Consider the following 12,293-nt stretch of genomic DNA (forward strand, 5'->3'; position numbering starts at 1 on the left):
AGCATGCGTAGATGACCTGACACTGGCACGGTTAACCCTTCCCTGGTGGGGCAGACTAATCACATTAGAGGAGCAAAGAGCCATCCACTAGTTCTCCACAACACCAGTGTTACCATGTCCTTGATGGGTCACAGTCACATCTATTCTCCCACTCACATACAGACACACACACACACACACACACACACACACACACACATCATGAGCTTGAGAGGATCAGAGATTGTCCGCAAGATAAACAGACCTAACCTGAAAGCAGGACTCCCACTGGCAGGAAACACCCTCTCTGTACCATCTGACTAGACGCCCCATAATTGGCACTTCCTCAGAAGGTCGCTACCAAAAGTGGGTGGGGAAGTTTTATTTAAGACAACTTTCTTCAGACTTTATCTGTTCTCATAGGTTACCTACTAAAACTAATCTTGCTAATAAAGGTGATTTCTCACATTGATTTTTACAATGACTTTGATGTTTCTGACCTAACGCACTGTAATGACAAGACCTCTTTAGAACGTAGAATGTTGATAGTGGCCTGCCTTCTGAAAATTCTGTTACACAGTTTTTCAAATTGAGGCTGCAGGCATGCTTCAGAACATTCCCTTTGGGGTAATTATAAATGATTCGATAGGGCCAGGTAGGGCTACAATAGACACATATAGTATATTAAGGTTTTTAACCCCTGTGTGCCTACCACATGCTTTATTCTTTACAGTTTTTGTGAACCAGAGTAATAAACTTAAGCCAGGATTAGTGCTGGCTGAAAGAGATGCTGATTTTGAAATAGATTTCAAAATCTAATTGTCAGAATTAAAGCAACTTCCCAGTAACTTTGGATGGATCCATTGTGTGACACAATAGGCTCATGGCCCTGATAATCTGCACCACAGGGGTAAATTTATCAATCCTTGCACAACAGTCTGGTGACTCCTTTGTATCTGGGAATTATTTATTGACAAAGCTTACTTAAAAACAGTTTTTAAATTGTGACACACCCTCAATATTTATAGACAAGGTACACATCTAGCCAAGTTAAAACTATACTTAACAATAAACAGTTTTCACATTCTTTTCTCATTTATGAGCCAAGTAGAAGCAGTATTGATTTGCATATTTTATTAGTGCTGGTATGTTTTTAAATCAACTAACTGATATTTGTGCTTTCAACTTATTCCTGGATTGATCAGTTGGATGCCAAGCATTAAACTTCAGCGAAATATCAGGCTATGTAAACTAATCTATAATAAAAAAATTTTTATGACCCTTAACTGCAGCATTAATGGTCACTTCACTTGATTTGGTGAAAGAAATTTGTATTACTAATCAATCAATAAAGACTCTTTTTCACATTTCTGAAGTAGTTGTTCTAATACTAGTGTTGCATGTGCAGGCAGCCTTAAAACAATAACAATAACCTATTCATGAAACTTAGGAACACTAATGTAGCTACTATGGTTCTTTGGCAGGGGAAAGATGGAGAGCCTGGTCTTGATGTAAGTAATACATGTACAATGAACATCTTCCTATTATAATAGATGCTGATGGTCTCCATCATCAATAATAGCAAAAATACTTTTTTTTCTGTGCACATAGTTATGCATATAGCATATATTGCTGTGTGTGTAGATCACAATATAAAATACACCCCTAGTGTCTGCATGAGATAAACAGAAAAGCAAAACACATAACTAGTATAAAGTTAATAACCAACAGTTGATAATGGCATTTCAAAATACTTTCCCAAATTAGGGACACCCTGAACATCAGCAATTGAACCACTTATTTAAAAATATGCATAAAATTGAAATATCTTTCACGTGCCACCCTTCGGGAATGGTATACTATGTTTATTCTCAAAGCTGCTATGCAATATTTCTTCCTCTTAGCATAAAGTGTCTATATGTTTTATAATAACATAATTCTATAAAAAATAGAGAATGTCAAAAGTAAATGCCTCTTGAAATGATCACTGTATTATGTGAATATCATAGCAGCCTTATTATGTGAAGAATAATAAAAGCAAAAGTAATAATAGTTAACTTTTTACTGAGCACCTGTTTTGGGCAAGCATAAAATGCTGTGAGGTAAGTGATTTGCCCAAGGCCACACAAATCAGTGTCCTTGCTAGGATTCAAACTAGGATCCTGATATACTTTCCACTATATATATCTTAGGAGAAAAAGCAAGAAATGTGTTTCATATAGATAATTGAGATGTTAGACAACTATTACTCCTAAGTGGTACTTTAACTATCTAGGTTTTGAGATTCTTGATGGTACTATTTTTCTTCATATTTGTGTTCAGGAGCACGGAATCTTACATTTTTTTAATGTGATTTTGCCACAGTTACATCAGTAGATCTTTTTGGTTTGCTTTTTATCCTCTAGGGCTTCCCTGGTCCACGAGGCGAGAAGGGTGATGTAGGAGAAAAGGGAGAAAAGGTGACCTCTCCATTCTAGCATGTGCCTGTTTGATTTTTCTCACGCCGTGTGCTTTGCTGTTCAATCTATGCGATTCTTTCATATATCTAATTTTTCTCCATCCTGTGCTCCAAAAACACACCAATGCCTGGTCTAAAAAAACCAGGTCTTCACAGAGGAATGAAGAAGGCTACAGTGCTAGAAATAAGGGCACAGTCTAGCATAGAAGAAAAAAATTGGCAGGCTTACCTGACACCAATTTATTGAAAGATGTAATGTCCAGGGATTCTTGAAGGTGAAATAAAAAGGCATTTATTACATCAAAGTAAACTTAAATAGCACAAATCTGCAAGAGTCTTCTGGCAGAGCTCACCTAACCCTGTAAAGCCAGCATCTCATTTTTATGCACAGCATTCCAGTACAGAGTTAGTAGACGTGTCCTGTATCCTGATTTTTTTATTGGAAAATGGAGGGCAAGCAGTGTGACTGATAAACCCCAGTGAGTTTATCAGAGACTAGGACTTGCCACTTTCAGATGCTGGAGGTATTTTTAAATGAAGATATTAGTGTATTTTATGAGGCTGGTGTTCAGGTTCTATCTCGGGACCACCGGCCCCAGCGTATATAGCAGCCAATATCAGGCAAATTGGTTTTATGTCTGAAAGCAAAATTTGGATAATGGATTTTTGAAATCATTTCTTCCTTTCCTCTCCCCTTTGCTTGGGTCCTTGAATAGTAATTGTTTACACTGGACACAGCAAAAGAAGTAAAAGTGGCTGAAATTGTACCTTCCCACTTCCAATTTAAACCAGTTCTGTTTCTCAGATTAATTTATGTCTTTCTGAAAACTGTACTTAACAGTTTTCAAAACCCTATAAATTCTCTCTAACCATGAAGTTGATTGCTGTTGAAAAGCAAGGCCAAATTAGAATTGTCAAAGAAAGAAGGGTATTAGGCCTGCTGTGTGTTCCTTAGGCTTTAGACATTACCTGGCTTCCCACTGGTAAGAGAGCTCCTGTCATAGTTATGTAAAAGCAAGATCATCATCATTATCAATATCATCACATTTATTGAACACTTACTATATGTTTCCCCAAAAGCTTTACATACGCTAAGTCTCTTAATCCTCGTAACAACCCCCGCCCTGAGATTGGTGCTGTTATTGTCTCCATTTCACAGACAAAGAAACTGAAACATAAAAAAAAAAAAAAAGATTCCTTTACTCTGAATTATAAATGCTAACTATAAAATATGCATGTTTTGATTTGAGATAAATTGTGCATGCAAGCTTTTAGCCCAAGGTCGAGGTGCTTTAAAGAGTAGAGACATTTATTTTATGTTTATTTAATGGGTTGTATGAGTCTAAAATCTTATTCACTCAGAAGTATGTCACCATTATGGGGATACTCATTTTAATGATCTTTCAAACAAAGAAGAAATTACCAGTATTGTAACTTATCAAAACACAAAGCTATAAATTTAATCCTCAGAATAATGTTAATAACTCATACAAAAATATTCCCATATTTCAGATTCCATGATTAGAAATTTTATATTTAGGAAAATTGGATTCAAATGGGAACACTTTATGTATATCATTCTTCGACATGGGAAATAAAAATTAGCAATAGCCCTCATGTGCTCAGGGCAGATAGTTTTGTGTTGCATAGGGAATCACTAACTTACAAAATTATGTTGGTTCATAATAATGCTGATTCATTGTTCTTTGTATAATAGTGTCGGTTTTCCATAAAGCTTGAGGTCCGCTAACATATTACTGAAAAATGATTCCTGTAGCCTGTTAGAGTCAACATTCATATGACAACACTTTTCTGGGGAGTGATTAATTTCAGTTGGTTTACCAAATAATGAATTGAATTCTAAATTATCAATACCCAACACACCTGTCTCACTATGTGAAGAAGAGTCCCCTGCCTCCTGGGAGGGAAAAGCTCACCCAACCAAGTTTAAAACAATTTTACGTCGTGACATTGAAGTTATTTGCTGAGGATGTTGACTGATCTTGCATGAGTGAGCAACTTAGTCCTGAACGATCCTCCCGGCTTACTTCCTGTCACACCTGCTCTCATTTCACCCTGGATTCTCAGGTCTTCGTCTTTGATCATGATAAACTAAACAACACAGAATTTCTCTCTTTCCCCAGTATTCAAGAAACCCAAGTGTTTTTGATTCTGAGCCTTCTGATGCAATCTTTTTGGCACACAGGAGACAAATGAGGAGCTTTCACTCACACAGTCAGAATGAATGCACTAATTTGAATGCTTATCTCATATATATCTTATGTATATGTCTTTGAATATTCATGTTGTTTCGCTTCTGAAATTATTCACTTTTATTGTAACTGCCTTCCTGAGTGCGGAATGAATACACTAATTTAAATATGTATTGCACAGTATTTTGTATTCTGTACAGCACCAACTTCTTGTCTATAAATATGCAGAGATATTTATGTTAATAAGAAACAGCTGAGATGCATTCCTTCCTTCTCCTCCTTTTGCCTCCTTTCCTTAATTCCTCCATTCCCATGATCCATGCAGATTTCCACAACCTTTACCTTGATTCCTAAATACTAATTTCCATGGCTACATTCCCACTATGTAATTATCCTGCCTACCTCATTTTTAGTATTAGCTCAACTGAGTCCAAACTGCTTTTCCTCTCTTGAACAGAATTTTTTTTGTTTTTTGGCTTTTGTTACATTGTGAGTAAGCTGGAAACCCATTTACCATTGTGAACACCTGGCATGATATCTGTAAGAGTGAATTAAAGAAAATCCCTCGATTTATAAATAAGTCCGTTTCTCCAACTGGCATTGCTGAGAAGTATTAGCACTTTTAAAATTTGTTTACCTGACTTAATAAAGAAAGTATTTGCTTTTAGTTTCCTAAAAAAAAGTTAAAAGAAAGAGAAGCATATTTCAATATACTGAATATTTTTTTTAATGAGAGCTACAAAAAATAATGTCATAAAATTGGATACATTTCCAAAAGAGAGAAGCTGTTAATATTCTGTCTTTTTGTCTGGCTCAGTGTAGCTTTCATCTGTTATAGAATTAGAAAAAAAAAAAAGTAAGCTGACAGTATTGAGAATTGGGTGAAGTATTCATTATTCCTCTGAATCTGACCTGCTACCGGCTGGCTCCCATACAGTTGGTATCCGTCATCCTCGCCGGATCTGCGGCGGAAACATCTCATTCACCAAGACTAGGGCGCTGGGGTCTAAGTCAGCACTTGATGTGTTGGCTTTTCAAATCTCCTTCTTTCATCTTGTTGAGTATCTTAAGTAAAACCGCACCTATCCCTGCCCAGAATCCATTGTCACTCTGAAAGTCTAGGTTATCTTTTACAGTATCGTGCCTTACCTAAACCAGAAAACAGTGGTAAATGCCCTTCCAGACGTTTATTGGCTAAACCATCTTTTGAATCGCCATTATTCCCCCCCCCAAATAAAACCTGTCTTTTATTTAAACCCTTATATCCACAGGGGGAAAAGGGAAAGAAAGGCAAAAAGGGGCCTAAAGGGGAGAAAGGAGAACAGGGTGCTCCTGGATTAGATGCACCTTGCCCGTTGGTATGTCTGACTCATGGAACTCTGTCTCCAGATGTCATGTGTGAAGGAATAAACTGGGAGAAGAGCAAGTTGGAGGGACGCGTAACAGCAGGGGTTCTGATTGGGGGCGTTTAACAGAGGCTTCAAGGGACCACACGCATCTATCTCGGGCTATCCCGGTATATTCCATGCCTCGTTTCTGGCCACCAGCTCTGTTTGGTTTCTTAGCACTCAGATATTGACGTGCAACTGGAATGTGACTATAGCATCTGAAGACGAATTTGTGCTATTCCACACCATTCAAAAGAGAAAGTCACTGTTCCCAGAGAAGCCTTGATTACAGGGATAGGTCGAGCTCTTTTTCCATCCAGCTTCAGTGGATGTTACTTTGTCCTTCAGAGTTGCTCCTCTCCCAGCCTTTTGGTTTTGTAGTTATCTCTTTAGCAGAATTTGTGCTTAAGTGATTTCTTGTGTTAGTAACATTATGAGTTAATCTTTACAAACAGGGATTCCGTGGCGTTAAGGGGGAAAAAGGGGAGCCAGGCCAGCCTGGCCTGGATGGGCTGGATGCCCCTTGCCAATTGGTACAGTATTTCTCTTTCCTACCACCCTGCATGCAATTCCTTTGTTTATTACATATTCATCTCTATCAATGTAAAGTGGTACTTCTGGAACAAGCTTTACATGATAAACACACTACATGCATGTGCATGAACAGCTCCTTCAGCATCTCTGCAGAGTGAAGAGAGCAAGCTCGCCTTTCCGTCAAAGACTGCAAATTAACCTCCTGACATTGTCCTCACAACTGACCCGACTGCCATGTCTGCATTCTGGGGAATATTAACCTACTCCAAAAATATTGAAAGAATACATTCAAATGATGTAAAAATCTTATATGTAAAGGGACTACTAGGCCATGACTTTGGGTTCTATCCCTAAATTTAGCTCTTTTTTTTTTTTTTTTCCTTTTTCTCTGAAAGAAATAAAGACATTTTTGCCTCTTCCACTACATTTCTGTCAGGCCGTAAATAAGGCCAGACCGACAGAGTTAAGCTTCTGTGGTCAAGAGTTAACCAGTTCAAGGGAATGCTGTTAAGAGACCATAGGGAAGGAAACCAAACTTCCCTGAGCTTCTAAAGATGGTAATAGTCTGCAGCCCAACCCTCTTCTTTGTCACATAACCTTTTCAGTGTAATGGTCTCTCCTTTTGAAACTCACTTTCCCAAAGTAGACAGAACTCCCCTATCCCCATTGGCATGAACTCAAAATCCTCCTTATACTAAAATCTAAAATTCTACTGGGTGACCCTCTCCTTGTACCAATCTGGCATTACCAAGTTTTTCCCAAATATAAAGCTATTTCAAAGTGGGGTTTTTTTTACATTTAAAAAGAAAGTATATTCATATTTTCTGAGGTATAAAAGAAAACTTTAGAGTTGTTTTATACTTCTTGATTGTTATACTTGGTCTGCATGTTCTTATATTATTCTTCAGTGCTAAGCATGATTCTTTAAAGACCAGTTATATTTCTTAAGCCTTTTAAGAGATTATATTTATAGGAAAAAATGTATTTGGTAAATAATTATAATTAAAAAATCTCAATATGAGTCTTATTTGCTTGTCATTAGTAGTAAATAATACCTTACAATCATTTTGTTAGAGGAAAACACAAGCATGCCTCATAATATATCGAGTCTTCCTGCCTTATTTCTATCATTTGTATCTGAAGAGTGCTTGCACTTTAAATGAAAGTAAATTGTGCGATGTTTTAAGAATCCTTTGTTGAATCAGAATTGGTTAACCGACTTCTAAAGACTTTTTAATTAAAAAATTGATAAATGCTATAGATAACATCTTACTATAAAGATATAGATGGACTGCCTGTCTTTTAATTCAATTAATAAAATGCGTTCTACTATATTGGCTTTTAGTATGGAAAAATAAAAGATACTGGCATGTGAAGGGCTATGAACTTCAGATAGAAATGGTTCATCATTGATTATTCATCATTATCATGCATTCAACCATAGACCACAGTGACCAGGAAGAGAAGTTGTTTTTGTTTATTTAATAAAGATAATTGTGAAATGTGTTTTAATGAAATTAAGAGGAATAGTACAGACTTATTATCTAAAGGTGGAACTGGGTAGGCCCCTATGCTTTGTAAACTACTTTTTCAAAATTAGGCGTAATTTTTTCTATATGTATTTTCAAAATGTGTTCTCACACTAGAAAGCATTTGAATTTTCTTCCTTTTAACTAACGTTGGATATTCTATTGGGACTTGATAATTAGAAAAAAAAAAAAAGCCTATGATTACAGGCACCTAAAGGGTAGAAATCCATTTTTTAAGCTTGTGAGCATGTGAATTGTGAAGTATGTTCACTTTTGTGGAGCCTGAAGAATTCTTACTCTTCTTTTTAAAATAGGGGCCAGATGGATTACCCATGCCTGGCTGTTGGCAAAAGGTAGGCTTTATGGAATTATTTCTAAAAGAAGCACTTCCTCTATCTCTTCCCCTGGCTTGGTTTTTTCCATTTAGAATAGACCTTTTGAATTTGACATTCCTGAAAGTTGTTTGGGCATTAAAAAGCAAAAGATTCTGTCTCTAGAATATCTTTTGATTAATATATTTACTGCTGATTTCCTCCTAAACTGATGAGTGAAAATAGTTCTTAACAAACACTCTAACTTGGAAACCTTCCTTATCTAATCCTTTTTGTGGAATGGAAAGGGGCAGTGCATCTTGACAATGGTTTGCTTACATAATAAACTCCTTGTCCTCCTACTATTTAAAACTACTCTTAATTGTGGTTCTTTTTCTATTTATGCCCAGTTACGTAGGCAAACATGCAAATACGTGGTAGAACCCTGTCAATATTAATCACAAAGCTGAGAAAGCAGAAAGTGTAAGCATGATTTTTTTTTCTTCAGTGATGATTTATTTAGGAGAATCTGTTTATATTTAAGCTGGTGTTTTTTATGGTATCCATTTATTCTAGCCTCTTCATATGGCTACCCATGGTCACTGTGTATATGTTCAGTATGGAAGGGAACTTCACAGAAAACCTTCTCTGGACAAAGGCTGTATGAGGAGCCCTTTCATACAGGGGATAGCATTTTACTTAATCCTCATGATAACCCTAGAGGGTATTATTGTCCTGAATGATGCCGATGAAGAAACCGAAGTTCAGAGAAGTTAAGTCACTTCCAAGGGCAAGAGCTAGGACCCAAACAGAACGAGAAGTGGGCAGTGGAAAGCAATGGCAGGACCTGAAGCAGGGAAGAGGCCTGTAGGTGCTGTCCTAGTCCAAGAATACCAACCCTTTACACACTAACTTTGAGAACTTAATCAGAAAGAACTGTGCATATATGCTACTGACGGATAAAGGAACTCCACAGATGGAAAAATGAGCTAGGGGGAAGTATCATGCTGCTTTGACCATTTTGAAGTTTTTTTCTCTAATGCCTTGTGGCTTATTGAGTAACTTTTGACAGGCATGCCTCATTGGCAAAACTATACAGAACTCCAGGATTGCAGAGAGATGGAGAGAAACTTGACTCTCCTCAATGTGTCTCATCTCCTCAGCTCCGTTGGTGAGGAGATTCTGTGTAACTCACTCTCCCGCTTAGCTGCCCCCCCACTTCACCTCCACCCCCCACCCCCACCCCCGGCCAGGGAAAGAAAACCTTCTCTGTCAGGAGTGTCATTTATATTTAGCAGCTCCACATACTCACTTTCAGCCTGTCAAAGAATTAGCTCAATCACAGCTGGGCTCAGGGGGTTCTCAGGAAGGTGGGCCTATCATCATATTCTTCTTCACCTGAGGAAAGTATCCTTTCACCTTCAGAATCCCTGTTTTCAGAATCTTGAATACCATCCTGAGCTGGAATTACCATTTACTCTTTAACCGTTGACCTGTAATCTAATACTGTAATGATTTTTTAATACAGTCCTAGGTACACTTCACATAGAGGGAGATGTTGAAAGGCTTACTTTATCCAGCCTTCTGACATAACTCAGAACTTGGGTTTACATAATTATTGGCTGCTTCTAAATCACTTCCTTTTTGTGAGGGCCTAGTAATCATGGCACCAAGCAAAGGACTCATCTTTTTGGTTCATGAAATGGCCAAACCTAGTAGTAATATGAATAGCATTAGAAAATCAGAAATTTCCCTTTTAAGAACTCATTTTTCCACAGAATAGACACTATGTTCTACATAGGATTAAGGACTTCTTTAACAACTTTTTTTTTTTTTTTTGAGAGAGAGAGAGAGAGGGAGTACGTGGGAAAGAGGGAGAGCAGGAGAGAAAGAATCTCAGGCAGGCTCCATGCCCAGTGCAGAGCCTGATATGGGGCTAGATCTCACAACCCTGAGATCATGACCTGAGCCAAAATCAAGAGTTGGATGCTTAACCAACTCAGCCACCCAGGCACCACTCTAACATTTTCTTATACAAAGAACTCAATAAGAAAACTTCGGTACAGCTTACCACATCCCCAACACACCCAAATGCAGATCATTGTGCTCAACCTTGTCCAACACCTCCTCACTCCAAAAAAAAAAAAAAAGAAGAAGAAGAAGAAGGCGGGGAAGAGGAGGAAGAAGAAAAAGAAGAGGAGGAAGAAGAAAGAAACAATTAGAAAAAGAAAATGTTCTAAAATCTCTTATGTGGTCAACTTAGCTATCTCAAATTATTTTTTAAGTGATATTTTTTTAAAGAAGGCTAGCCAAATATTTTAGTTAGTCCTGTTTTACATGGACTACCCTTTTAAACACTGTTAAAGTTATTAGCCTCTAGAGCACAGTGGTAAATGTTTGAAAATTCAGAATGTGGTAGCAACGTAAATTACTGTGATTAATTGAGAGTATCCTTGGTCATGATACTCTAATACTAATACTTTCATGCAAAACTGTTTGGTGTTTGTTTAAATGGCTTTTCTTTCTAGATATAGTTCTGTTTTCTAAATTTTGAAGAATAATGATGTAGCAGTTCACAGTGTAATTTGTACAGTGAATAAATGGCAGAATTTATGGTTAAGAAAGTACTTTCAGGGGGTGCCTGGGTGGCTCAGTCAGTTAAGCGTCTGCCTTCAGCTCAGGTCGTGATCCCAGGGTCCTGGGACGGAGCCCCATGTTGGGCTCCCTGCTCAGTGGGGAGTCTGATTCTCCCTCTGCCCTTCACCCAACTCTTGTGCTCGCTCTCTCTCCCTCTCTCTCTCAAATAAATAAATAAAATCTTAAAAAAAAAGTAATCTCCTCATCCAGAGATTAAAAACTATGTAATAGGAAAAAGACCTATAGGCTTCATATTTTTTATTCATCAGATTCCTTTATTTATTTTTCATATTTTTTAATGTTTTACTAACTTTATTTTGTGAGGTAGGGCTGACAGGTTTGCAGCAAAACCTTCCTAAAGCAAGGTGACAGATTTTTTTTTAGTTAAGTTTTAAAATCTGGAAGAAGAAAAAAAAGAGAATCTTTAAAATTCTGTAGATTTTTTACAAAACACTGTACTCAAAAAAATACATCTCTTTAAATTTTGAGTTTGGGGCAAAGAATACTTCCATAGTCACATTCTCTGGTGTTGTCATGACATGCAGAAACATTGAGCGAACGCCATCTTCGAAGATCACAAATACCTGGCCTCTTAATCCCACCTGCTATAGCATCTGTTCTTCTTGGAGAGAGAAAAACAAATGTTTTTAATTAATGAACTGGGCATTCTACTTTTCTCAATGGGTTTTGTTTTGTTTTGTTGGGTTGTTTTTTTTTTTTTGTAAAAGTCAAGTCCCCAAGATCTGCAATATAAGTTTATATCTCAAAGATCATTGTCCCTCAGTTCTCTCAGACTTAACTTTAGTTCTAGGAAAACCTTAATAGTTATGGAGGTTCAAAACGAGCAACAAGAGATTTATGGTACCTTAGATCACCGTGGAACCTCCAGTAGAGCTTGAAGACCTGAGAGCAGGCAGGTTTATAGTGCACACCATCCGCGTGGAGCAGGGCTTGCAAAAGGCCAGAGGAAATCAGAGCCAAAGGAGAGTAGTATTATAGTCAGGTTGGGTGAAGTAAACAGTACCACCGAGGGCAGAGTCCTCAGCCTCTTCCCCAGTGGCTTTTAATGTTTGGAGAAGATTATGTAAGTATAGGACATGTATCTTAATTATGGTACATATGTGATAAAATCCTAATTTTCTGCTTTCCCAGAATCATTACTGAGAAACAGACCATAAACTTCTCAGTGGCAAAAGAAAAATGTGGGTTGAACCCAGGATGGAAATTTTAATAACACCCTGGAG

General features: G+C 37.4%; 1 protein-coding gene across 1 annotated transcript in view; it reads left to right on the forward strand.

Moving 5' to 3' along the window:
- The window catches only part of COL25A1 (collagen type XXV alpha 1 chain), a 452,975-nt gene extending 443,786 nt beyond the window's left edge, over positions 1 to 9,189 (forward strand). The window contains exons 33-37 of the mRNA XM_028121315.2: positions 1,464 to 1,490; positions 2,385 to 2,438; positions 6,494 to 6,571; positions 8,416 to 8,454; positions 8,989 to 9,189. Of these exons, the coding sequence (XP_027977116.2) occupies positions 1,464 to 1,490; positions 2,385 to 2,438; positions 6,494 to 6,571; positions 8,416 to 8,454; positions 8,989 to 9,189 (399 nt within the window). The remainder of the gene's footprint in view (positions 1 to 1,463; positions 1,491 to 2,384; positions 2,439 to 6,493; positions 6,572 to 8,415; positions 8,455 to 8,988) is intronic.
- The last annotated feature ends 3,104 nt before the right edge of the window (positions 9,190 to 12,293 follow it).

This window comes from Eumetopias jubatus, unplaced genomic scaffold (assembly GCF_037043125.1).
Source record: "Eumetopias jubatus isolate StellerSeaLion01/CBP00866 unplaced genomic scaffold, mEumJub1_p1.0 scaffold_2, whole genome shotgun sequence".
In the NCBI taxonomy this organism is placed as follows: domain Eukaryota; kingdom Metazoa; phylum Chordata; class Mammalia; order Carnivora; family Otariidae; genus Eumetopias; species Eumetopias jubatus.